At 44.8% G+C, this 26600-nt stretch overlaps 2 protein-coding genes across 3 annotated transcripts in view; one reads left to right on the top strand and one right to left on the bottom strand.

The window, feature by feature from the left end:
• The window catches only part of MLLT1 (MLLT1 super elongation complex subunit), a 32572-nt gene extending 24741 nt beyond the window's left edge, over nt 1–7831 (top strand). The window contains exons 9-12 of the mRNA XM_084302865.1: nt 735–834; nt 1060–1131; nt 2905–2976; nt 3463–7831. Of these exons, the coding sequence (XP_084158991.1) occupies nt 735–834; nt 1060–1131; nt 2905–2976; nt 3463–3591 (373 nt within the window). The 3' untranslated portion in view covers nt 3592–7831. The remainder of the gene's footprint in view (nt 1–734; nt 835–1059; nt 1132–2904; nt 2977–3462) is intronic.
• Nucleotides 7832–8422: 591 nt separating this feature from the next.
• On the bottom strand, nt 8423–26431 carry ACSBG2 (acyl-CoA synthetase bubblegum family member 2). Of its 2 annotated transcripts, none has more exons than XM_084302732.1 (15): nt 26372–26431; nt 22354–22483; nt 19949–20028; nt 19237–19478; nt 17590–17678; nt 16945–17065; nt 16412–16492; nt 15765–15914; nt 15388–15564; nt 14533–14714; nt 14032–14265; nt 12744–12961; nt 11665–11804; nt 10410–10656; nt 8423–10037 (listed from the first exon to the last, which is right to left on the bottom strand). In XM_084302732.1, exons 2-15 carry the CDS (start codon nt 22476–22478, stop codon nt 9928–9930), a joined length of 2196 nt encoding a protein of 731 aa, XP_084158858.1. In that variant the 5' UTR covers nt 22479–22483; nt 26372–26431; the 3' UTR covers nt 8423–9927. The 2 variants fall into 2 exon arrangements, with proteins under 2 accessions (XP_084158858.1, XP_084158857.1); XM_084302731.1 differs by lacking the exon at nt 26372–26431 and adding an exon at nt 22852–22930.
• Nucleotides 26432–26600: the final 169 nt, after the last annotated feature.

The raw sequence follows: 26600 nt of genomic DNA, 5'->3' as shown, positions 1-26600 counted from the left end.
AATCTGTTGCACTCTGTCATTATCAGCTAAACACGAACTGAGAGATTTTAAAGAGTAATTTTATTTATTTTTTTTAACCTTTAAGGGGATAGGTAATAAATATTTTTTTCAAACTCATCAAAAGTAGGATACCTTCATCTGTATGGCATGAGAATAAAGAGGAAATCTAGGTGATCTACGTAATGCTCTAGGTGATCCTACTCGGCAGGGGGGTTGGTCTAGATAATCTTGAGAGGTCCCTTCCAGCCTCAGCTGTTCTGCGATTCTGTGAAATCTCAAATGTCACGACATAGCAGAAACACTAAATAGATACGTTTTTTGTTGCTTGGGTGCTCCATGGAGATGTTAACAAGCCTCTCTTGAGCAAATACTCTGTTTTGAATGTTTTTGAACCCACAAAAAGCAGTTGCCATTTGCAAAAATCAGGTGGTACTTGGTTATTCAAAGGGAATGTGAGTATGGGAGAGCTGAACTGCTAGCTGTAACGTGTAAACTAAAGCTGTCTCTTTTGCCTGCCCGGGAAATGGAAGATGGCAAAGGTGATGTCAGGTGTGGAAAAAGAAAATTCTTGGGAATTACAGATAGACTTTGTCTCACAGACAATTTGGTAGACTGTAATAAAGAACAGAAAGAGCGGGCATCATTTCTGCTTCACTTAGCTGTCAACCGAACCGTACAGTTAGATACTTTTCCCATTGCTTGTTGACGCTAATTCTGTGCTCCTTGTTTTCCAGACTGAGCCTTAGTGACAGCGACAGTGATAACAGTGCGGACTCTTGCCTGCCAAGTCGAGAGCCGCCTCCTGGTCAGAAACTGCCTGCAGCAAATAATAAGGTATTGAATCCTATGTGCCCGTGCAAAATTGCTTTCCACCATTGCTGGTTCCTGCATCATGTTCAATCCATGATGCTAGTTCTGGCTTGCACTGATGCTTCTCTATTTCACTTTCTTCATCAGAGAGGTAATTTCTCCTGATTCAGTGCTGTGTATCCAAACCATTAAGCCATCATTTTGTCTGAACTACTTTTGGTCCCTGATGTTGATTCGTTTTACCCTCAGGCATCTGGAAGAAAAAGCCCAGAGTCTTGTAACAAGCCAGAAAAGATCCTGAAGAAGGGAACGTACGACAAGGTATGTTTGAGAATTTGCATATCATGGAACTGTTGGATGTTCACTAACATTTCTGTGTATAAAATAATTTGAGCCAGCCTAGCATGTTCAGATTATTCTGCCTTGGCAGGTTAATGGCTTGAGTATAATGAAAAACAGATGCTGAAAGGATAGACTTTGGAGAGTAACGCTAAAGAAATTGTGTATATTAGATAGACCCCCAGGTCTTTTCCATGTGCAAAATATTAAAATTGTTTTATGCTTGCCCTTTGAACCATTGATGTGGCCACTGCTGCAGTGGTGAGCGCTTCTTCATTAAAAGGCAGTTTTAATCTGTCTTTGATCTTACAAATTAAGGATTTTTTCAAGGCTCTATTTTGCCTATAGTTGAAACCTTTGTTCAGTGAAACTCCCTTCTTTTCTTGCCTCCAGGGAGAGTCAAGCAGCGTATGTTCTCCTAAAGAATGTCTGACTTGCAAGCAAATAGTCAAATCCCAAGTTGTCCAGAAAGTTTCCCCCCCTTTGATTTTTCTCATCAAGCAATTAAGTGGGAGCTTAATACTTCTTTCTAATCACAGAATCAATCTGTAGCTCTCATCCTTTCCTGTTTTAAGACATTTTCAACAGGATAACAGATCACAGGTTAATTGCTTAATGTTAGGTTTAAGTGTGATCTTGGAGATACTTGCATCTGAGTTTCCTGCTGGCTACAAAATTTTCTGCCACTGAATACTGTTAAACATAGCCGAGATGGCTTATCTGAGAAGAGGTTTGTAGGAAATGGTACCTTTTATTAGACTTCTTAATACAGATAGAATGGGACACTTGAGAGCCATTGAAGAGAGAGAATGCCTGAAATTATCACCAGTTTTTACAACTGTCAGTGTTTTTATAAAAGATATTAGCTTTGCCAGAATGTATAGCATTCAATACTATTTAGGTGTTTGGGGAAAAATGCTTTTTTCTGTGTGCTAAGGAGGAGTATGTTTCGCTATATTTTTTTTGCCTTGGTACAATTACATAAATGAGTTCAGCTTTGCTGATACGAACATGAACAACTCTGGGACAGCTTTAGAGATTAAGAGTCTATCCCCTGTGAGCAATAGTGTGCCAGGAACTTGCCTTGTTGGCTGCTTAAATTAAAAAACAAAACCACTGACACAAAAACAACCAAACAACCCCGTGTATATGAACAATTAAAATGATACTGAGCTTGTAAATAATCCTGCATTTCCCACTGTGGGGTGTGTGTGTAAAACTAACTGGGAACAGAGCGCTCTCAAATAATTTTTTTTTTTTTACCTAAACACAAATAGGTGCTCAGATTGCTAGGGTGTTGATCACAGAGCATTGGTGCAGGTGTCTTCAGGTAATGGGTAGTTATTAGTACAGCCTGCTGATGAAGAACTTGCTCTGAAGTTGACCTAGCTGAAGGATTTCACCTTGTTGAGGTCCTCTAAGCTCAAAGTTTTTGGCAGTGTCTTAAAGCTGGTTACAGGTGAGCTCAAAGGTTCTGATCATGTCTTAAAGCTGGAGGCAGATGCTTATTTATTGGTGTCATTTAATAGCCTAGTTGTTGGTATTCAGGCCATCTGTATTTCCATGAAGTCTGTAGTCTCCCAATACTTGAGAGAGGAGGCAATAAAATAAAAAAAAGGTGGGGGGGAGGTAAAATTGAGAATAAGAACATCTGTGAAAGGGCCTTGTGTTCCTCTGATCCTTGCTAGGAAAGTCACTGGCAGCCATACAAACATGCCATGTATGTCACTGTTTCTGTTCATGCCTCCCTTACAGGCCTACACTGATGAATTAGTGGAGCTTCACAGGCGACTAATGGCACTACGAGAGCGCAATGTGCTACAGCAGGTAGAGATCATTTGTCAGCTTTCTGGCAGGCCATTGTACTCTGGTAAACTTGGTGTCCAAGGGTCTCAGGCAGACCCCTGTGACCTTTCACTTGCCTCTCCTCATGAGAGGGTCTGGTTTACTTTGAAAGCAGATACATAGAAAAAAATCAGGTGTGCATGCAATGTTTTTATTGGAAAAGGTACAGAAGAGTCCATCTTTTCCTCTTGTCATCCTGCTAGCTGTCTCAAAGCTGGGCAATCTCAGTGTAATTGAAAAGGAAGCATGTTCCCAGGTCACCTTCCAGACGGAGCTAGTCAGGAGTGCAGGAGGAGCTGGTTTGCTTTTCTGGGAGATTTTCTTCTTGCAAGAGAGACATGTCCCTGAGGCTTTTCTAAAGGGATAAGAGAAGGACTGGATGGGTTGCTTTGTATCTGCTGGCCCTTCCAGTGTACTTAATCTGATGGGCTCTCTCTCTATGTCGTTGCTTGTCTCCTTTCTGTACAGATTGTAAATCTTATTGAGGAAACCGGGCATTTTAATGTTACCAACACAACCTTTGACTTTGACCTCTTCTCCTTGGATGAGACAACCGTCCGTAAGCTGCAGAGCTACTTGGAAGCAGTAGCAACATGACGCTTGGCCTTAGAAGCAGGCTGCTTTTGAAACCAGAAATCCCGTTTATTGGTACCAGGAAACGAACCCATGGAACTAGGCCTTCTTATTCTCTTGATTCACCCGAAGCACTGCCTTAGAGAACAGCCATGCTCTATGAATGCACAGCCAGCTGCACTTTCTTGTAGGCTTCAAACAAGCACCCATATTGCTGAGTCTGTCCTCCATAGCTTCATAAGTCCACTTGGGCACAGGTCCTGAGTAGAGCAAAAGACACGCTGCACCTAGCTGCAGCGCAACACTTCTGGTTTTACTTCAAGAAACTGTGTTTTAAGAACAGATTTTCAGGCGTCTCTGAGAGCTTAAGAAGTGTGGATGATGTTTTCTTCACTAAATCTTGGGACCAGCCTGCCTGCGGAGCTCTAGCAAGTCCGATTTCCTCCAGCTCTGTGGTGAAGCATTCATGATGTGTAAGCAGGATTGGCTTTTACAAAGCTAACCGAGAGGCTGATGGCGGAGGAGGCTTCCTAGGGGTATTGTTGGTCTGTTGTGGGGAAAAGTGGACAGATTCCAGCTTTGATCACTTGCAAGTTCTGCTGCAGTTTGGTACAGAGCACTGCTGTAATTTGGTTCCCAGCTCCTGCAGGGCATCGCTCCACACACAGGACCTTACTCTGTTTCAGCTTCCTGGAGAGACTGTTTGTGCTCTTTGAAGAGGCCTCTTGAATCTGCTGTCTCCCGCTGAGGTTTTGAGACATCTTGTTTGTTGATCTGAGCTCCTAAACAAAGTCTCACTCCTTTCAGTCTGCTTTAACTCTAATAGGACTACAAAACTGTAAGCTGTATATTTTATATATATATTATATATATGTATGTACTGTATGTATAAGAAGGGCCTAGTTGGGTCTTACGATTTTAAGGGTGTGTTTTTCTGTTATGTTTTTTAATGGCTATGGCAGGGGAAGGGCGCTTAATAAGATTTGACTTGTTTGTTAAAATGCCTCTTGTGGACAATTTTTAGTGTATGAAAGCTGAACAGCGATCTTCAAAGCATTTTGTGCTCTGGAAGGGACTCACCTGTTGTCTTTTTCATTTGTCAGTGTTTAATAACTTTGCCAAAATATGTGATTGGTTTTGTTCTATGTTCTCAAAGAGGAATCTCCTACAGTGGCCCCTATAGTAGTGGCTGTACTTTGGGAAAACCAAAACAAGGGAGAATTTTATTTTGGGACGCACCTGGAAAACACTGATGTAACAACCAAGTGAAATCAGGTTTGTTTCCTCCTCCCTCTCCCCCCACCTCGCACCTGCTCAAGAAATGGCAGGAAACAGTAAACACTAATCCAGAATCTTTCATCAATTTCTAGTCAAACTAGCATGGGCTTCAGGTGTTGTCTGTATGCTGTTTGGATGTGGGGAAAGTCATGTAGCTCTTATCAAAACGGTATTACACTCCTGTTCCCTAAATCCAGTATTTTTTATTTTTGAAGAATTGCTTCTTTCTTCCAATCAGTGTGTAAGCTTTTGCCAAATGTTAAGTGGCTGCTGGCAGTGAGGAGGAGAGCAGCAGTTCTGAGGAGCCCTCTGCTCATGAACGCATCTCCTGTGTCTGTAAAAGCCCTGTGTAGGAACTGGTGAGTTGCATTGTTCCCGGGTTTGCTGTCCCTTCTCCATCATGAAATTGCAATCCCTTGTTTTGGGTTACCCCCTTCTTTATCATGGAAATGTTGCAACTAATCAACTTAAGTGGCAATATGATGATAAGCTTGTTTGAGTTGGGTCATGTTGACCCGATTCCCATTAATTTTCTTTGTACCATCTTTCATGTGTCTCGTGTGTGTGTGTGTATATACATATATATGCATATATATATGTGTGTGTGTGTATATATATATATAAATAATCAAGCTCATGCCAGGTGCGTGCCCTGTCACAACAGTGATCTCAGCTGTTTTTTTCCTGATGAACAATGCCAAGCCTGGATAGAAACCCTGTGTACAAACGTACATTGAGAAGGTGGAGGATGGCAGGAAGAGGAGGAGCTGTGATGGCGTTGGTTGGCATCGAATGCCGTGTGCAGGAGGACAGCAGCTGCAGTCCATGAGCATTCATGGATTCGCCTGTTTGTGGTGCCAGGTGTGGTGGGTATGCGTGAACTGCTCGTGGTCCCTGCTGCGTCTGTGGCATGGAGGAAGTGAGTCTTGCTCAGCTGCCACAGCCCCACGTTGGGCTCCCTAGGCACGTGGCAAAGCCCCTGGCACGTGGTGCCTCCTGCCGCAAAGGGTTGGTGACACTCCCTGTCTCCGAAGCTGCATAACAGTGCTGGTGGCTAGCCCAAGCATGAGATCTCCCTAGGTCTTTGGTCCTCTCTTCACTGGGGTAATTAACTCCCACAGCTGTTGTGTCCGTGTTGCCCACCCTGGCAGCTTTTCTCCTGGGACTATCAGTAGCCTCCAGAGTAACCACAAGGGACTGGAGGTGCCACCACCCTTCTGCCCCCTTCACATGTTAAAATCTGAGTCGTCACCGCTGCCAGCTAGTCCAAGAACACACGTGGGCAAGTGTTCCTGAACTTGGCTGGAAGCGCATGGGGCTCCTGCCCAAGGCTGTGGCATCGTCCTGTCCTGGAACCGACTTTATTCGTGAAGTCTAATGAGCATTGATGGGAATTTTGTTTTTATAAGAAGTATTTTACACATGGATTTTTTTAGACTGTTTATAATCTCCTTGAAAACCCGAAATAGGATTGTTCCCCAGCAATAGTTCTCCATTGTGTGCACATGCTGATTTGTTACTAAAAGGTTTCTTGCAAGTACATAGTTGTTCTACAGAGTTGTTGTTTTTTGGGGTGTGTGGTAGCATTGGGGACCACAGGAGGAATGACTGCAAACCAAGATTTGTCAAATTTGGGCCTCATCTTGTGTCCCCTTCTAGTTACATATGAACGAGTTTCCTGTGTAGATTCTCTATAGGCTGGCTGAATGCTGTTCTGAACATGCCGTGTACAGGTATTTGTGGATAAAGTGTTTGTTCTTGTGTCACTCTTGAGAGCATGGATGGATTATTGTACAATAGGAAGGAGGGGGCAGTGCTGCTGTCAGCATTGCTTCAGGTCTTCGAGGATGTGTAGTAGCTTGCATTATTTAAAAAAGGAAAAAAAAAATCCAAAATTGACTTCTAGCCACAATGATTTTTCCAAGGAAAATGGGCAGAACTCTGTTACTTTTCTGTGTCCTTCATCTTGTTACTGAAGGCATGAACAAGTGCTGACTAGTCTGAAGGCTTTCAGAGTTGTTCAGAGTTGCTTTGAATTGAATCGTGTTGGAGGTAAGATCAGGACGCAGCTTTTCCTTTGTCCTTGGCCTTTGTATTAAAGGGCAAAAGAGGGGTCAGGAGTGTTTTTCTGTTGTCTTGGTCTGGTATGTATTAAGCCTTGAGGCTTTGATTACTGACATTTAGTATTAAGATGAGGAAAAAAAAAAAAGGATAGTAAGGCTGGCTGGCTCCCAGAACACCAGCTAAGGAATATTGGATATGTTGGTGATGAGACTGGCTATGCTGTGGTCAGGCTGAATACATGGAAGTGCAATGATTTTTGCCACCAGTTCTTATACTGCTGTGTGTGGTGGAAGCATCAGAACTAGCAAAGAAATTGATGCAACAATCCAGAAACAAGTTTTTGTCAGATCTTGAGAGTATTTGATGGTGAGAGGTTTAAACGTCCCCTCTGGAGCTTGCCCCATCCCATTCCCTGTGAGCAGAGACCCAAGTCACTCAGGTTCTGCAAGCCTCAGCTGTCACATTCTCGAATGCACTAGAGCACGGTCAGTGTACTTGAACTGTCTCTGCACTAGCCCAGCTGCCTGCCACACGCTGCTTGGCATGCTGATACTAGAGACAGCCCTTGTACACCTGGTATGAGTATTACTTCTAAAAAGATAAGAAACGATTGGTGTTGCTTACATGGGGGCATGAAATAGCCATCAAAAACTGAAGAGATGAGTTTGCACTCCTAAAGAAAATATAAGTACTTCAACTTCTAGATAATTTTTAATTGTATTTCTGCCTAGAATCAAGGTATTAAATACCTTGTCACTTGAGGATTTTAAAAGTTGTGTTGGGAAATGAATTCTTCACTTGGCTGTAAGAAATTCAGCTGGCCCAAGACTAACTTCAAGATTAAAAAAAAAATCATGTTTGTAATACATTACAGGATTGTTTGTCCTGAATTTTAAACCTTTTTGTTAAATTTGTGGAACTATGGAGGAATTTTCTAGAAAAAGTGAAATAAAGTAAGATGGAAAAGTAAAACTTCATTTTTTTTGTTGTTTTATTCATTGTTTTGCTTCTCTGTGGACAGAAGGCTTCCCCCTAGCATCTTATTACCTAAATGTTGTCTGTCAGAACAGAAGCTGTTCTTGCTGGGGGCTGAAAGCAGCAGTGCAGGCATGGGGCCCTCCTGGGCACAAACGAGGGCTGTGCAGTGTGGAGGCTCTGCTGCAGGGCAGCAGCTCCTGGGTGCAGCGGGCAACTGTACACCTTCATGTCATCCCCCACCTGGCAGCAGCCAGAGCGCTGTGGTGCCTTCAGTCTGTCACAAACAGCTCAGCGAGGCAGAGTTCCAGCTTGGACCTTCCTCTGCTGTCTTGCTGTGACAAATTCCCCTTCTGCAGCCTCTGTATTTTGTTGCTCTCCTCTCTCTCCTGCTGAGGGCAGTGTCTTTGAGCTCAGTACTTACAGAGAAGGGTTCTTATAAAGCCAGCTGTGATAAGCGAGAGTTGCCTTTTGTTGCTCCCCCCCGACACCATAGGCCTTGATCTCTGAGCATTGTTTTGCAAAAAACACTGAAGCATTGAGACACAAACTGCAGCGTTTATTTATTAGGCATTTCTCTGAAAGTCAAGACATTGCAGACTCACACAGCTGAGACTACAGTTGCACAAGAGGGACTGTAGGGCCAATTGTGCACTTGCATGGAGGTATGGGTGCAATGCACAAGTTCACTGAGCTGCTTGCTGGGGTAGCGATTCCAGATCAAGCCCTAAAAAATCTCCCTGCTCTGCCATCTGTTACTGCCCCCCACAGCAAGGTTTTGATACCGGTGCTGCAGGTACAGAGCCAGGGCCTTGCAGCTTGCTTGAGCTGTTTGCATTATTTAATAGTGTAGTTGCTTCTCCCCTGCATGCCACTTCCAATCAAAGCACCTGACATCTCTGGCTAGTCCTCCTTTAGTCCAGGGAAACAATATCCAGAACCAGAGTACAACTGTTCCACTTGTAATGATTTCTAGTTTGAAATAAGCGATTTTACAAGCTATCCTCCATTTGCTAAGGTGACTGAAGTCCATCCAGGCATGGGGTAGACAGCAATACGCTTTGCAGAACCACCCATGTGCCTTCAGGAGCTATTGTTAATGTATGCTTCTGCACAGCTTTGATGGAGGCTTCTAATGACCTCGCTGTGGTGGGCCTTTACAGTGGCTGGAATGGCAGGTCCGTCTGGAGGACTGATCAGCCCTCTAGCAATTCAGCGCCCTCTGCAGGCTCCACTCCACATGTGTACAGATCCTGCTTCTGCAACCCAGCCTGACAGCTCTGGAGTTGCGTATGTTTTGGGATGCGCTAAACAACATCTCTATGATTGTAAGCTTACAGTTAGGTTACACACACACACAGCTTTTCAAATAATCCCTTTGTGGAATGCTTTCAGAATACAGTCCATGTATACTACTCTTGCATTATAATTTATGGTTTCATAATAACTCAAGACACTGAAACATTCAAAATATTGCACAGACAAACCCAGTAAATCCCAGGTTCCACATACAGACTTAGCCAGGGTGTGTAGTCACACAGAATTTGCCTTGTTTGACAGAAGATAGTTTGTTGGTAAAGAGATTTAAAATAATTCAGATGTCACCAGCATGCAATTAAACATGCATCAAGGGAAAAAAAGAAGTATACCACTATAAAAAGAATTTGCCTTCCCCACGTAGCTGGAAAAATGCAGTTCCTGATTGTTTTACATTCAGCTCAGGAAAAGAAAACTTTGGTTAAGACAACACACTATGAACTTATAAGGTAAATGCACTGCCCTTATAAAAAAAGGAAAAGACAAATGCAAAGCAGATATTCAGGAATATCTCAGCATTTGAATATACACATAGGAAACTGGGCACAATCATACTTACTGCAGTAAGGAGGCCAAAAAATGTACAGCTAAGCAATTTAGGGAGTCTGCATGATAGCCAAACCTCATTTATTTCAAGTGAACCCACTGATTCCTTCATGGGAAGCCCAGGCTGACAGCACACTCGCACAACAGGGAAAGTTTCTACCACGTCACAAAGCTGCCATGTTACCGCCTAAGATCGTTCTCTGTTGTGGTCGGTGTATCCATATAAAACTGATCGATTTGGTCTTTATACTTCTGTGCCACCACTGGTCTCTTCAGTTTCATTGTTGGGCCTGTGGAAAAGACACAACATGGGGCTGCAATGGTGGCAGTGCTACAGCAGGCGTCATTTTGAGCATAAATCGATATTAGATTGAAGCAAGCCTGGAGGAGGATTCAGAGCATGTGCACACACATTGACTCCTAAATTGCTCTTTGTGATTAAAAACACCTCCCTTTCCCCCATGAACAGAAACAGCACAACCACCCTGCAACCGGCAATACAATCCCAAGAGTAAGGACTGCTGAGCTAAGTACCACCAGGCAGGGTCAGGAAGTCCCGAATAACCCATTCTACCTTCCCTGGCACTCCGATGTGTTCCAGCCACAGCAAGCAAGGGCTGGAGGTTCACAGGGTAAGCCCCAGTGCCCTGCACACTACTCACCAAGCTCTCCACCAAAGAGAGAGAAGTCCTTCTCCAGAATGACCCACTTCTGGACTTTCTGAGCATTTGAGACAGCTCTCTCGTTGACTGCTGAAATTCCCTTCTGGATAGCTGCATAGATAGCCTTGTCTTTGCTGCTTATGATTTCAGAGACTTTTGTAGCCTTGCTGCCCAGTTTTTGGCAGAATTCAATAGCTTCTGGAGTGAGGTCATCTCCTGGCTCCCCACTTTCTACATCTATGTTGCACTGCAAGAGAAGTCATTTTATATTACTAAACACTTGATTCCCTTCGCAGTACTAAACCTTATGGCCATAGGAAGCTGCCATGTCACTTTCCCGACCCACATCCAGTACCAGCTGTCCAATTAGATCAACCACTTCTTACATGCTTTATGCAAACCACTGCTTCAAATGAAAACTTAAGGCAATGTGCAGATGAAACACCTCCAGAGCTCCACATACTCAATAGCCACATCAATATCAAAGTGCAAGCAGGGTATAGAACTCCTCATCCAAATTCTTCCTGTGCTCTCCCAAATTAGGAGAGGATATGGCAGGATCCTGCCTCTGAGGCCAGAGCTTTACTTCTCTACACTCCACAGCAGCACCACTGGCTGCTGGAAGATGACAGAGGCAGCACCTGATTCATGCAGCACCAGCTCCAGAGCCTGTCACAGCATTTCGTGCACAAAGGCAAGGAGGGTGGCTGTCAGAGTCTCACTAATGAGCAATTACCACTGACCTGAGAAGCCACTGGCCTGCAAGGGCTCTCTGGTCCTAGGCAGAAGAGTCAGTAAAGGCCAACATGTGTCACTGTGGAGTTTAAAGCCAGCATCTTAAAAAGAAGTCATGGACACCTCATTACTGTCCAGACATCTCTGGGAGATACTGAAATATGGGTAAGAAAAGCAGAAGGTTTCTTGTTTCAGTCTGACTTCTGTGTCTTTTAGTACCATTTCTTTCTGCTTTCTGTCCGATACCATACAGAGATAAGCAGTTGCTCCAAACAACAGAACCTTACTGTCTGATCAGATGGCAAGTGCTCATTTTTTTGTACAGTTACAAGTGGTGTTTGCAGCTCAGCTACAAGTCATGCTGCAAGATGCCTCTAGGCTCCAGCAATCATCGTAGAACACATAACAATCATCTTCCTCACGGTATTAGATGCATGCAAAATAGTCTCTATGTCTTCTCAGCCCCAACCCTGGTAGATGCCCACCCTTTTGTCCATTAAATAGGCAGAATCAAACCCACCTTTAGTGTTAGAAGCATAGCGAGGAATTTTGCTTTGTCTCCAACCAACATTGCATTGCTAATGATGGGAATGGCCTCTTTTACAGCATCCTCAATTGGAACGGGAGGAATGTTCTCACCTCCTGCTGTGATGATGAGCTCTGGAAAAGAGTCAAATCTTGATTAATGCTTACAGCTCCCCCCTTCCTTCCTTCACAATCTGAAATGATTTTATAGCACCTTTGTGGCTACACAGATCAAATAATGAGTCTGTATCCCAATATCCAGGGAAGAAAGCAAACCAGAAAGACTCCAGCCAGGTGAGGAGAGATGAAACTAAGGTGTGCAAGTACACAGCATTACAAAAGTTGCTTTAATCCTCCACAAATGTTTGCAGCTGGAGAATATGGGGTTTGGAGTATGAGCACCTCAGTACCATACCACAGCCATCTTAGGCTCTAGGGAATTCAAGTTGTTAACCACATTGTTCAGAAATTTGAGTTAAAAATTTGCTGAGGCAAAGCAGAGTTTTTAAAGCCACACACAGCATGTTATAGAGTAGAGATAAGCTGAAATCTTACAGATTTCTTAAAGCAGCCCCTTTGCATGACCATTTATCTCTTTTTAATGATTGGAGTCTTGCATGAAATTAGATTTGTTTGGTGTTGGTCAGAGCAGTGTCCCAAGAGCTGCGTTGCTGCAAGCCATTTTCACAACAGCAATAAGCTATTGTTTTCCCATACAGGTTAACTAGCAAAGCTAGCTGAAACCAGAGGGAGCTGGTAGTACACACAGCTGGACCCAGGCAGGTCCAGCACAAGTCAACGAAGCACTAACTACTGCCTCTGAAATCAGAGGATTTCTTCCTCACTCTGCAAACACACACTGGTTTCAGTGGTCAGCCGCCTTCTCCCATCACGTGCCTTGTCACATGCTTAGTGGCAGCACACATTGTAGCCATATTCATATGAAAAACTTCAGAAGTAGTATCTAGAAGTAGTATCTTCTGTGCAAGCCACAACCACACAACTACCAAGGTCTGACGTATCATATCCTAGAACTGTGCAACCTCAAAATAAGCAAGCGATAGGCTGCATTACCTTTAATTCTGCCAGTGATGTAAAGGAATCCATCTTTATCACACTTGCCAAGGTCACCTGAATGCAGCCACCCATCTTCATCAATTGCCTCTTTGGTTTTCTCTTCCATGTTCAAGTAGCCCATGAAGATGTGCCTTCCTGAGAAGCAGATCTCCCCATTGCCATCTTCATCTGGCTTATGGATCAGTGTCCGGCAGCCTGTCATTTCCTTTCCACAGCTTAAACAAAGACAACACAAACCCAAGGTATTTTTTAAAATTATTTTTGCTGCTCAGGTACTGAATTTAAGAGTGAGATTGTAGCAATACACACTCAATCTGAAGTGTCTGAACCAAGCCAGGCAGGCTTTCATTACAACTGCTTCAGCAGGGAACTTTAAAACTTAAGACATCTGCTTACATGTAAGAAACTACAGGAAATTGTTACTGCAGAAATCAGTGTTCACACCCATGCTTTCCATCTATTGCTCTCAAGCTCCTGAGCTTTGAGTTAGAAGATTTATGTTCTTGGTAGCTAACTTTTACTGATGGTAGTATTCACCTTGAATACTGATGAAGACTGAACAAGCTGTTCAAAGTAACAGAGTAGTCTTAATGTCAAATGAATAAATGCAGTAAGGTAAACTCTAACCTACATTAGTTACTGATTATTTCTTCCCATAAATGGAAAGAGGAGGCTGAGGGGGGACCCCATCGCAGTCTACAACTTCCTCGTGAGGGGAAGTGGAGAGATAGGTGACCTATTCTCTGTAAACACCAGTGATAGGACCCACAGGAATGGTGTTAAGCTGAGGCAGAGCAAGTTTAGGCTGGACATCAGGAAGAGGTTCTTCACTGAGAGGGTAGTTGCACACTGGAACAGGCTCCCCAGGGACGTAGTCACTGCACCAAGCCTGTCTGAATTTAAGAAGTGATTGGACTGTGCACTTAGTCATGTGGTCCAAACTTTTGGGCAGACCTGTGCGGTGCCAGGAGTTGGACTTGATGATCCTTATGGGTCCCTTCCAACTCGGGATATTCTATGATTCTATGATAAATCCCTTGTTTCCTCCTCTGTTCATAGAGAATCCAGGCCAAGTTAAATTTAAGTAACACTGCTGGTGCCCTTGGCAGATCTCATCATCTGCAATACTTGGGCCAGAGGAACTGGCTCCCTAGCAACTTCTTACTGGCTGCAAGACTGGGGCTGAGTTGCATCAGGTGAGCCAAGCAAGCCAGATGCACCTGAAACCTTAAAGCAACTCTGTTCCTCCCAGTCAGCTGTGCTCCACTCACAGATAATTATTTACCTGGTAAACTTGAACGCATGAGGTAGAGAGACTGTGTGAGGCCCAGAGCTTTCGCTCATGCCATACAGTTCATACACAGGAATGTTCAGACTTAAAAAGAATTCCAGCGTCTCTCTGGTAATTGGAGCGGCTCCTGAGTAGCACTTTGTGCAGCGATCCAGCCCAATGGCCTTTCGAACCTTCTTGTATACCAGGTGCCTGGCTAAGCGGAAGTTCACTGGGACTTCAGAATACCTGTGGAAGAAACGTTGTTACAAGACCTCAGTCAGAAAGTAAAACTCCTTCCCATCCTCTTTCATCCATCTCCTATTTTGGCTTATTCAGCAAAATTGATAAATACAAATGACTCCTGCCTCCAGCCCTTGCTGCCCATCCTCTGGCCCCAGCACTACTTTTGGCTTTTAATGTCCACGAGTCAGGACTTTCATGTGCAATATAATTACTGATCCAATGCTAAAGCTCTAACATTCATAACACCCCTTAAGTGTAGCTTTTAATTACCCATTCATCCACTTCAGGTTTGTCTGTAACCCAACTTCCTTGGCCCATGATGCCACTTTTCTTTTGAGCATTGATGATTTTGCACCAACAGATTTCATTCTTTCTTCCATTTTTTCCCAGACGCGAGGAACTCCCAAAAACGCAGTTGGCCTCACCTCCCGCAGGGTGTCTACTAAGGTGCCCTGCGTGGAACAGAATTTTATAAGGCATTCAAAAGAGATTTTGTACAGATACCAGGTCAGCACTGGTCACTAGCTAAGACCTACAACTGCTCTTAATTTTGAGGAATTGCTCATTTTCAACTGAAGTGTTGCTGCTGCTGAGTGCAAACAAAGCAGCACTGGGCAATACCAGTTTTCGTCCTGCCATGTTCCACAAGAAAAAAGAGCCCCAGAAGCATTCACGCTCAACAGTGGTTTTGACAAGACAGCAAGGGTCGATACTCTCAGTGTCCATGCTGACACAGCATCAGGACGAGTCGTTCTCTTTCCAGGACACAGACTTAATGGTGGTGGCATTTTGCAATATGGACAGAGCAAATACAAAGCTGTTGCTCAACCAAGCTATCAGGGCAGAGAACTGGTGTCAGGTGAGTCACCAAGAAGCTCCTAGTTGTGCAGTGCTTGGTCAGCTCATCATCCTGGCTTGTAACACAGAGTCAAAAGGCAAAGGTCAGACTGGCCACATTCTTCAAGCCAACAGACCCTTAAATAGAAGTCTGTCACTGGACAAATAAACTAAGTTATCTCATGATTCTGAAGGCTGTGTTAAGTCAGCAAGGTTTGTTTTAAAGTGCACACCCCTAGCCACAAGCAGGTGGACAAGCATAAGTTTTTTATTGTCTTATGTTTTTACCTTTAATGCATCTGGCTGAGCAAAGAAAACTTGTGCTCCAAACGTAATTGATAACCAAATATCCGTCATCTGCGCAGCAACATGACTGAGAGGCAGATAGCTGACCACCAGCTCTTGCTTTTCTGTAGCTTCTGCCAGCTTTATGGAACGTCCTGCTGCTAATGATGTCCACGTCAACTGTTAACAAGAACACAGCTCTGTATTAAGTGGCAGCCCTTCTGAGCAGATACAACACAGAACGTGCAGCTCATGAAAAGAGCCAACAGCTTCCTGTGATCTTCAGATCAGGCATGTTCTTCAGCTGATCTCTGCAGTCCCTCAGCACCTACCTAAGGTCACAGTTCTTGGAATGGGCATCTACACAAAGAGATACTTACGTTGTCATGACTGAGCATTACTCCCTTTGGCTGTCCAGTTGTCCCTGAGGTATATATTAGCGTACAGCACTGGTTAGGCTTCAGTGAGTCAATGATTTCATGGAGCTGAGCGTCTGAAACATCTTTGCCAAGGTCCATGAACTCTCTCCACTGTATAAAAAAGAGAAGAACTTGACCACTTTACACACCATTGGTGACAAATTAAATTAAACCCTTCACTATACATGAAGAGAAGGGAACTGTTTTCAATGTCCAAACCTGCAACAGAAACTGACAGTCCCACCGTATTTTCTGTCTGTCACAAAAGGCACGACAAGGAACAGAAAAGGAGACAGATCTACCTTGAAGAAGCTTCCCAGCTCTGTAGGCGACCCTGGCATTCACTGGGAGTGCCAAGCAGGAGTAACTATGGGACCTGAAGCTGCCTAAGAGAGGTCAGCATGCTAGCACCCTTCCCTTACAATATGGATTTATCAAGGTTTGAACAACAGTGTACATCTACCACTTCAGATAGGAAAGTGTTCCTTCACTGTAATCAACATAAACTTGCGCTATTTATGACAGTCGTGTAGAAGGTGATGGTTGCTTGAAGCCGTCAGCTAAACACAGCTGTTATTCATAAAGCCAGTAAGATGCCCATTACTTACAGAATACAGATTTGGTCTCTTCTCTCTTAGTTCTTCCCCATATTGGACAATAGCTTTCAAATGAGGTAGTTTATGCTGAACCTGTGTTAAGAAGAGAGATCCATGAGAAGGAGCAAATCCCACATTTTCTTTTTAAGCCTAAATTACCCACCACTTAACATGCAACTGCTACTTGCCATTTGAAGTAAAGCTAAGAGAATTTCATCTGACTTACTGAAAGAGAAGAGGGAAGCCTCAAAAGAGACAGTAATCATTTGGACTGGGATGTTGCCTGCTGACCTAGGGGATTATTATTTTTTCATTTTGGCTTGTCATACTTCAAGCTCAAGGCTTTGCTACTCTGCGGAACCACCTTTCAACTTTAATGAGATTTAGCACAAGTGATCACTCATTGGGTTTGAACAGCAAACACACCAAGCAGGCTCGATCGGTTCACCTCTGCTTTCAGATCCAGCATTTCCCTCAGGTAGCTTTACCCTCCCGTATCTATCAACAGGACACAAAGCTTCCAGTCATTTAACAAGTGTATTTACTTCTAAGATTTTCTGCATCTGTTTATGGTTTTCCACAACCACAATGTTAGCACTGCTGTTCTCTGCTACATAATGACAGGCCTCAGGAGAGTTTGTAGTGTAGATACCGACGGCAAGACCACTACAAAAGAAGAAAACAAAAAGAAAAACACAGAATTAGCTGCTGGCAGGAAAAAAAGTCATACCATTGCAAACTTTAACAGAGGAAAAACCATAGGCAGAACATCCCATAAAGCAACAACAGTAAGTGGAAAGCTTAGTTCCAAGAGCAAAGGCTCATTTCTGGTCATAGGTAATGTCAGAACACTGTAACGGGCCAAAGTGGGTCAGATGGAAGACAGCTATCACAGCACTGGATTTTGATACTCTAACCTTTTCCAACATAATATTTTAACCAAAATGCAAATAAGCATGTTTTTGGTTTAACCTGCTGTTCATTTTAAGAGAGAATGTGCTTTTTCTAGCTATGTTTTTTTTGTCTTATTCATTATTAAGTAAAGAGAGTTTAGGTTCTAGCTACCCTCATTACATTCAAATATAAGCAGCACTTGTTTTGTTTTAAACCAAAAACACCCTCTCACATGAATAATGAAATTACTATCTGAAGGCTAGAGCAAAATGCATGTCAAGAGACAACACTCTTACCCTGCAAAGATAGCTCCAATATCAGCAATAAACCACTCTGGAGAATTAAATCCCAAGAGGCACACTCCATGGAAACGCTCTAGTCCCAGCTGTAAACAAGAGATGAGATTACAGCAATCTTGTTTGTCCTTTGAAGAATGCTTAGAGTTAACTTAGAGTTAACAGAGGCTATGAAAATCCAGCTGCTGAAGTCCAAGCCTTTCAATCTGCTTCAGCTGTTCTCTGGTTTTGCACCAGAGACAATGGAAGTATGTATACTGGAAGATCCCACAGTATGAGTGGAAGGGAAAAACAAACAAAAGAGTATCCTTAACTATAGGAAATAAGATGATAATCTAATTCTGATGATAACAGGAAGAACACGTAATGTTTTCTTTCTCTCAATCCGTCTTAACACCCAGCTGTACAAGTACATGGCTCAGCCAGTTTGGTCATTTAAGTTGGATTCATAAGCGTTCTTTTGAGGTTTTTCCTGGAAAGATGAAAATTTACAAGCCTTATGAGGGGTTTTGTCCAGGTTTGCCATGTCTCAAATACACCTCCTTAAAGGTTTTCCTAAATATTTTTTGTTTACTTGAATGTGGAAGCAATTTGTATGAAATTCAAACAAAAATACTGTAGTAATTAACAAGATGTTCATGGCATGTTCAAGTAATTCACAGAATCACAGAATATTAGGGATTGGAACGGACCTTGAAAGATCATTTAGTCCAATCCCCTTGCCGGAGCAGGAACACCTGGATCAGGTCACACAGGAACGCATCCAGGTGGGTTTTGAAAGTCTCTGGAGAAAGAGACTCCACAACCCCCCTGGGCAGCCTGTTCCAGTGCTCTGTCACCCTCACCATGAAAAAGTTGTCTCATGTCTCTGCTTAAATTAAGCAGAACCTCCTATGTTTCAGCTTGCACCCGTTCCCCCCTTGTTCTACCATTGGATGTCACTGAGAAGAGCCTGGCTCCATCCTCCTGACAATCGCCCTTTACGTATTTATAAACATTAATAAGGTCACCCCTCAGTCTCCTCTTCTCCAAGCTAAAGAGCTCCAGCTCCCTCAGCCTTTCTCCATAAGGGAGATGCTCCACTCCCTTCATCATCCTCATGGCTTTGTGTTGGACTCTCTCAAGCAGTTCCCTGTCCTTCTGGATCTGAGGGACCCAGAACTGGACACAATATTCTAGATGTGGTCTCACCAGGGCAGAGTAGAGGGAAAGGAGAACCTCTCTTGACCTACTAACCACCCCCCTTCTGATACACCCCAGGATGCCATCGGCTTTCTTGGCCACAAGGGCATACTGCTGGCTCATGGTCATCCAGCTGTCCACCATGACCCTCAGGTGCCTCTCCCCTTCACTGCTCTCCAGCAGGGCAGTGCCCAACTTATCCTGGTGTTTGGGGTTGCTCTTGTGCAGATGCAGGACTCTACACTTGCCCTCATTATACATCATTAAGTTCCTCCCCGCCCAATTCTCCAGCCTGTCGAGGTCCCACTGGATGGCGGTGCAGCGTTCTGGTGGGTTAGCCACTTTCCCTGACACTTTACGACTCATCAACATATCATTTGTAAGTATAAGATACAGCTGACTCCAGCCATTTCAGCAGTTAAACTGCTGACCATGAACATGTAGTATAATTCAACAAAAGCTCACCTTCAGAAAACTTTTGGCTGCTTTACAGCACTCATCATAGTACATATTGTAAGTTAGCTTTATCCACTGGCCACCTTTCTTGGATGCAAGAGCATAATAGTCACCATATTTACTAGTAGCTTCCTGGAATAGATCATGAACAGTCTTTGGTGCCTCGCTGCCTATGCCCTGCTCATCCATCCTCAGTCTGACTTCTCCATCTCGTTGTGTTGTCCACACACTCAAGGGAGGAGGTGAAGAGGCTAGATTGAAAGAAAAATATTCAACATCTCATGTTTAGAAATTGCTTTCTGCCATAACAGAAATATAAATACAAGTATTGAAGTAAAAGCAAATGACAACAGCTCCCTCCCCACCCTTTTCCCCCACTATTTTAGAACAAGACTAAGAGATGAAGCCTCTAAAGCACATTCAAAGTTTTCGTTAATGTTTTCTGTTTACCTCTCCTTCTGACCTAAATCTTCCTGCCACTTATTTATTTATTATTAAAATAAGTAGTACATGATTACCTGGTAGATATGCATTAATCAGTGATACTAACTATTTTACTCCTTGGAGCACACCAGTGCTTTAAAGCCTATGTTCTAGAGACTTCTGGACAGACTACCCTGCCATTTGAATTCCCTCTTCCAATGTTATGGTTTTGTAAATTACTCTCATTTAAATAATAGTTTTATGCACATAACAGTAACTAAACATTCTCTCTACTTACATTTGAAACCAAGCTTGTCCATCTGAGATCCCTCTGTCTTAGTATCTTCAACTGTCTCAGTGTTGTAGATCTCAACAACTCTGCAAGGCAGAAGTAATTAGCACTGGATAGACTTTAGCACACTGGATGAAGAATGTCTTAGCCATACTCACCCCATCACTTAATTACATTAAGCCTTGCAAGTCAAGCAAAGATGAGTGGTTTCTGATGTTTACTAGCCGGCTTTATTAATTTTACTAGCTCAGACACCAATGAAACACGCCCACCTTGGCAAGTGTGTGGTCTTTGCCTGCACTGCTTTTGAACATGTGTACGTCGCTCTAACTGTAAGACTAGCTGCAGAAAAATCTATGAATATAACATCCACGATGCAGTGATAATTTAATGCCACAGGTCTGCTCTGCGTGCCTGAAACAGACTACAGCAGTCAGAGAGGTGGGGACAGATAGGGGCACGCAGATCTGGTGCTTTTCTCTGATCTGTGCTGTGCAAGCCTAAGAAAGGCGGCAGCGCCCCAAGGCCGTGTTCCCGTGCAGCACAGGCATCACCACAGTGACCCTGGGGAAAAACCCATAGAGATTTCCTGCAGAAAGCAAGGCCAACTAAGAGCAGGAAATTGATTTAACAGGAAATCCTGTTTTTAGGTATTCCTAATGAAGTTAGTACATCAGGCTTGCGCCAGATGTTTGTGCAGAAATTGAACAGGCACTCTTCAGACACATCCCTCTATCTACCTCAGCTGTGCTCCTCACAAGGAGTTTGCACTGTGGTATCTGTGGTTGCCCTTTTTACTTTCAGTCTTGCAAGAGCCATTAAAACACTTCCCGCCTGCATTTGTAGAACAGTGCTCTTCCTCTGTCCTTTTCCAAAACAGACTTTCTCAAAGCCATAAGTGATGAGGATATGGAATAATTAAGTCACACATCCCACTTCAGGCCACGAGTTGGAAGCCAGACCTTGTGAGATTTCGTATTCGAGTCTCTGTGCTCTGCCCACAGAATGACGTATCATACCTCCATGCTACAAGCAGACATTTGTTCCTCCACCCTGGGCAAACTGCACTTGTACCATCATCTTAGCACCACAGCCCGAGCATTACGCTACCCAAGATCATACTCCAGAGAAACTAAAGCTCCATCTTGCCTTGCCAAACAGCCCTGAGATGTGTCCTCTGCTCAAGGCCGTCATGGAAGCATTTGTTTCTTCATGTCAGCACTAGGTATTCACTCTTCCTTCACTGCAGCTTCTGGTGTGAAGTTTCTTCCAAGGTCTGATTCCTCAGTGGTCTTCTAGAAGGGGCTGCGTGCCCGTGACATCACAGACATCATGGACTGGGTGGCCAAGTCCTGTCTAATGGTGCAGCTCCCTCACAGAAAGATGGCCTGCCAACTCTGCTGTCACTAAGCAGGACCCACCTGGTCCCACACAAACCCTTCAGCCTATCGCCGGCATAGTGCCACCCAAGCCTCATACTTTCTTCCCCTTCTACTGGATCAAAGGCAAGACACACAGCACCTTGTGAATTTCTGTCTAAGAGGTAAGTTGCTTCCCTCCCTTTTACATTTCCTCTGAACTTCTTAGGGGGTAATCAACTCATGGCTTTGCACATAGGATAGGATTTAAGGCAGGGAGCTTTGACTTGGCTACTCCTGTGTACTGTCCAAAAGCAGAATCACTTCTATCTAACCTGCAAACTACAAACCAGAGGTATGTAAATCAGCTTTCTTCTTTTCTCCAAAAAGGATTACAAGATCTTCTCTACTATGTATTTCCTCACTGTTACTGAGAGCATTTTCCAACACAAATTAACCCCCAGTTGCAGTAGTTCTGCATCATTTCTCCACCTGCTTTTGTGGACAAAGTGTGGAAGTGACTCAGTAATATGAGCAAAAACCCATGCAGCTATTTCCGTTACAGGGAATCGAGTCATATTTTTTTTCTTCTTCTTACTACATATAATTCCAACTTAGCCCCCAAAAATTAGGTAAAGAGTGTCTTGGAAGTCTGACAGCTATATCCCATTACACTGTGGTGAGATTTAGACCCTTAGCTACCAACCTACTATTTATTATGAGGTTATTTAGATTTACAGCCAATCAGGTTGCCTAGATTGATAAAAATCAGCACAGGTACTGCACACAAGCAGTCCCCTAATGAGGCACACCTCCTGTTTACAGTGCAGTGATGCTTCCCAACACATGTAGTACTTGCTAGGTATTTCACATATTTGATCAGTGAGATTATAGATTCAGCTTTTGGATTTTGGAATTAGAAGAAAAAATGTTCAAAATTTCTTCTAAAAATCTTAATGTCCCAATTAATCTAAGTAAACATGCTAGAATATGAGCTATATCCTATGTATGCAGGTCACCACAGAAAAAAATAAAATCTTAAATTAGACAAACCTAGCTGAAGAGTTGACCGGTGCATCATCCAATGATACCTTGCAGTTTTCTTGAGCATCCACATTAAGATAAGCTGTGGGGACAGGTTCTGTAAGTGCCATACGTACATCTGATTCACACAGCATTGTCCCTGTAAAGACAGTTTAAAATTAAAATAGAATCAAATACTACAGTGAAATCAGCTTTCATTGATGCAGCTATCTGACAAAGACAATTCCAAAGCAGATATAACTCAAGACTGATGTATTTGTGTGAAATACAGTAAATTCTGTAAGTGGATGAAGTACCCTTCACATTAAGCTTGGCTTGTATGAAAAGCCTGATCAGAATTAAGATTATTCATCCATTCTCACACCTGAAAATGCGCTTGACAATTACAGTTTTGAAAAAGCACCACGAGATTAACGTTTATATTTGCACTCTTTTGCCCCGAACGTTAAGGCTTAGCTTTCAGACCTCCCCCAAACCACCCACCGCAGGGCTCCGGTGTAGCCTTACAATGCATTGCCTCGCCTTTGTGCAGCCTCTCCTCCCGCAGCCTCTCCGGACGAGCAACGACGTGTAATATCCTTTATTTTTAAACTAGCGCCCACGAGGCAGATCTGGAGCATCTTATGTCATGTGCTCTCTGCCTCGCAATTGGAAGCAGCCAGTCACCCCACACTGCCGCCTAATGCGGAAGCTCTTTCTCTGCGCCTGCCTCCCATGCTCGGCTCTTGGGGTGCGGGAGCATTGGGGTTCCTTTGGCTCTCCACGGCATCCCCAGAGCAGCTGTTGGGGTACAGCCCCCGCTGCACGCCCACTCCCTGGGGATCTAAAAAACTGTTCTGGTAAAAATCAGCACTCGGCAGCCGCTGTGCTCTCAGCAGCTCCTACGCTGCTTTCAGCGGGGGTTTCTGCACTTTGTTGCTACAGGGTTTCGTCACCCAAACGAAGCATTTTCTAATCCTGAAAGCAACGCTGATTTTATGTAAGGTTTATATTCAACAGCCTTTGATGCTCGTCACTTGATAGGCAGAGCTTTAATTGCTTCAATGAATTTCTAACTGACTGGAGATGAATCCTATTATCCTTCATCTTTTTAAAAAGAGGGTTTTAGCACACTATTTCATACCGACGTTAGACAGAGCAATTTAAAGCAGGCAACGTGAGAAGCACATCTGGCTGAATGATGACAGATATTAACAAAAGGAAAGAGCCCTTTATCTGATGAATCTGACATTAGCTAAGCTGGGGCTGGAGGAGGATGTGCCTGTGCAGCGTCCTGCCCCCGACAGCAGTGGGTGAAGGCATGGCCAGCCACAATTCCCAGCACACAAGCCTCCTTCTATCCCAAAAAAGCACATCCCCTCCTCCCGATTCCTCATCTATGCAAGGACGCGATGGTGCTTGATTTGTGCTCTGCTTGCTACAGGCTACGATTCAGAATGCAAAAATAGTTCAATTCACACGCAGCTGAGAGAAGCACATCTTCAAAACCCATCTCTAAATCTCTGAGGTTCGTGGCAGACGTTGCCCAATGCCCCCATACTAGACTACAACACCAGAGCAGTTAATTTTGTTCTTTTGATAAGACAGCCATGAGAAAAGGTGCATTATCTGCATTATCTACACGGAGTAGCCTACTGCTAGCAGCAGTCACCTAGGCCATGGTAGAGTGGGTTTTGTCCCCTCCCTAGCCTGGAGGAGCTCAAACCCACATCTAGAAGAGCATGTCATTTTGCAGATGGTGTGGAGCCAGCCAGTGGCAGCATCATCACCCCTCCATCTCTTGGGGAGTCCTGAGAGGAGAAAGACCTTACTGGAACCAGCAGCCACGGGGCCTGACCCCACTGCAGTGCACATCCCAGGGGTGACCCCAAGGACAGGGTGTCCCTGCTGGATCCACAAGCAAGCTGGATATGGCACACAGAGTACAGACATGAGGCTGCACAGCCAGCAGGTCCTGGGAGATGCACGAGGGTATCATTGCCTCCACCATGCCCAGCAGACGGGGTTTTTCAAGGAGAATCCACATGTCAGTGACATGTGGCCCCTGACACTGAGAGAACAGTTGCACCAGCACGTACAAGCAGTAGCGGAATTTTTGGACACTTGTCCCAAGGACACTTGTGCCATGAAACATAAGAACACAAAGCAGAAAGCTGAAGTCCAACCTAGCTGTGCAAGTTTTCTTTGTGAACGCAGGTCACAGGGATCCCAAGACAGCAGTTCATTTTCTGTAACAAATTTCGGTTAGAAACAAAACAATTGCCACTACATAGACTCTGATCAGCTCTGTTAAGCAATGTAGCAACAGCCCTTCATCTCGCGATGCTTTGTCACCTCCCCAGCTGCACTACACAAGCTGCTGGAAGACAGGGAAGACACACAGGCGCTCACAAGAGCCTGACTTGACTTTCATGGTAGCTCGATAGGCGGGTGAGTGGGATCAGGAACGATCCTCTCTTGCCACACGCTATTCCTAAGGGAAATAGCGCCCTAACATGCCACAGTTGGTAGAAACATGAGGAACACACACCCAAACAAAAGCCTGGTGAAAGAAACCGCCCTTGTAATTACAGCTGTGTGAAAGCTTAAGTCGTCTGACTGCAATCCACCTTCTGCTTGGAGGGCGAGCTGTATCCTACAAGGGCTGGAAGGATATGAACTATCTAAGGATATGAAAGCGCTGCAGAGCTGGACTGCAGGCACACTTGTGACAGCCAAAGCTACAGAGGTGAACATTTTGTTTATAACAGTCTGAACGTGCCTTCACTCAAAACACACACAGAGCCTCAAAACCAGCAGTTCAAGTTAAGATTGCCCAGTACATGCATGTGTTCATCATTCACCCTAACATTTGCTAGCACAGGCCCCCTTTGCTCCCGGTTACTGTTTTATTTTCCTTGTGCTCATACTGGCAGCACTTCTGATCCTGTCCAGTTTTTGTTGCGCAGATCAGCTTGAGGAGACAGCTGCATTATCTCCCTCCCTCTCCAGATTTCCACCCAAACTGAAACTTGAACTTTTTGTTTTCCCTGAAGATTTATTAAGTGAGGAAATAGCAGCTGAGCAACCTGCTTTTCCTCTCCTAGATAAATTTTGTTTTTAAAAAGGCTGCATTATAAACTTCTAAGCACAGTAAGTTTTCTCCAGGACAACCCTGCTGACCACAGGCCAGCGTGGTGAAGTGCTGCAAGAAGAACACAGGGGAAATAAACCCCAGCCCCTGCAGGGTGAGCACACAATGCAGACTCTCAACGACTCTACTGCAGTGCCTTCAGAGAGCTGAATTTCAGGTTAATAAAGCTGTCCATAGCAAGACCTTCAGTAAATAGGTTTAGCTATGGAAAATCCTTCTGGCAGCTGGACCCAAGGCTTTCCTGCCCGCAGAAGAGGGCCGGCATGTGCCAGCACCACATGGCCAGAGGGCTCAGCGCAGGGCAGAGCCCAGGGCGCATGAACCATCTGCCACATGAGCCAGCACATAACTGGTGGCTCTGAGTTTTACGCAGCTTGCTCCTCCAGAATGCCGGGTTATTATCGGTGAATTCCCCAGTGTGACTCACCAGAGGGCCGCTTTCTGAGTTCCTCTTTCCTAAACTGCTATTAATTTTCCTGCGTGATCTGCACGCAGCAGGCTGTGAAGGGAAATTCCCTCACACACACACAAGAAGCATAGAAATGAGGCACAGGAACGCGTTCAGAGACGCGGCAGGCGCGCCCCTGCCAGCCCCCACCACATCCAGGGCTTTATTTCACTGCTGTTCAGGGCCAGCCAGACCCGGACCTGACGGCACCGCTGCTACCGACACGGCACCAGGTCACGGCTGAGGCTGGAGGAACCTCTGGAGACGGAGCCAGCCTCCGCGGCCAGCAGGGGCACCCATGCGGGCTCTGGGCGTCTCCACAGCGAGAGCCCCCAGAGCCTCCTCAAGAGCCCCCTGGTGGCAGCCGCCCGCCCCTCCCCCACCCCCCGCTCCCCTCACGCACGCCGCGCGCGCTCCCCCGGCCCGCCCCGCGCACGCGCCGTTACCTCAGGAGCGGGAGCGCGCGCGCGAGACTCCCCCCGCCACGGCTTCCGCACGCCGCCACGTGGGGCCCTTTAAGGGCGCGCGGGACTGGAGGGGGCGTGGCCAAGAGCGACGAGGCCACGCCCCCTTCCTCCCGGGGTCACCTGCGGTCATCGAGCCCCCGGGGCTCAGAGCCGGGGGGCGGGTGAAAAACGGGGGGGGGGGGAGCACCCAGGGCTCCGTGCCCCCCGG

The sequence above is a fragment of the Netta rufina genome (genome assembly GCF_964035555.1).
Source record: "Netta rufina genome assembly, chromosome: 28".
In the NCBI taxonomy this organism is placed as follows: Eukaryota; Metazoa; Chordata; class Aves; order Anseriformes; family Anatidae; genus Netta; species Netta rufina.
This window is presented reverse-complemented; position numbering and strand designations above follow the sequence as displayed.

Excerpts from the sequence above, each read along its gene's own strand:
- ACSBG2 (XM_084302731.1), bottom strand. Across the intron at positions 17,066-17,589 it reads ATTGGAGCTATCTTTGCAGG|TGGTCTTGCCGTCGGTATCT; the intron begins GTAAGAGTGTTG and ends CTTCTTTTGTAG. Across the intron at positions 10,657-11,664 it reads CTATGCTTCTAACACTAAAG|TGCAACATAGATGTAGAAAG; the intron begins GTGGGTTTGATT and ends CTTCTCTTGCAG.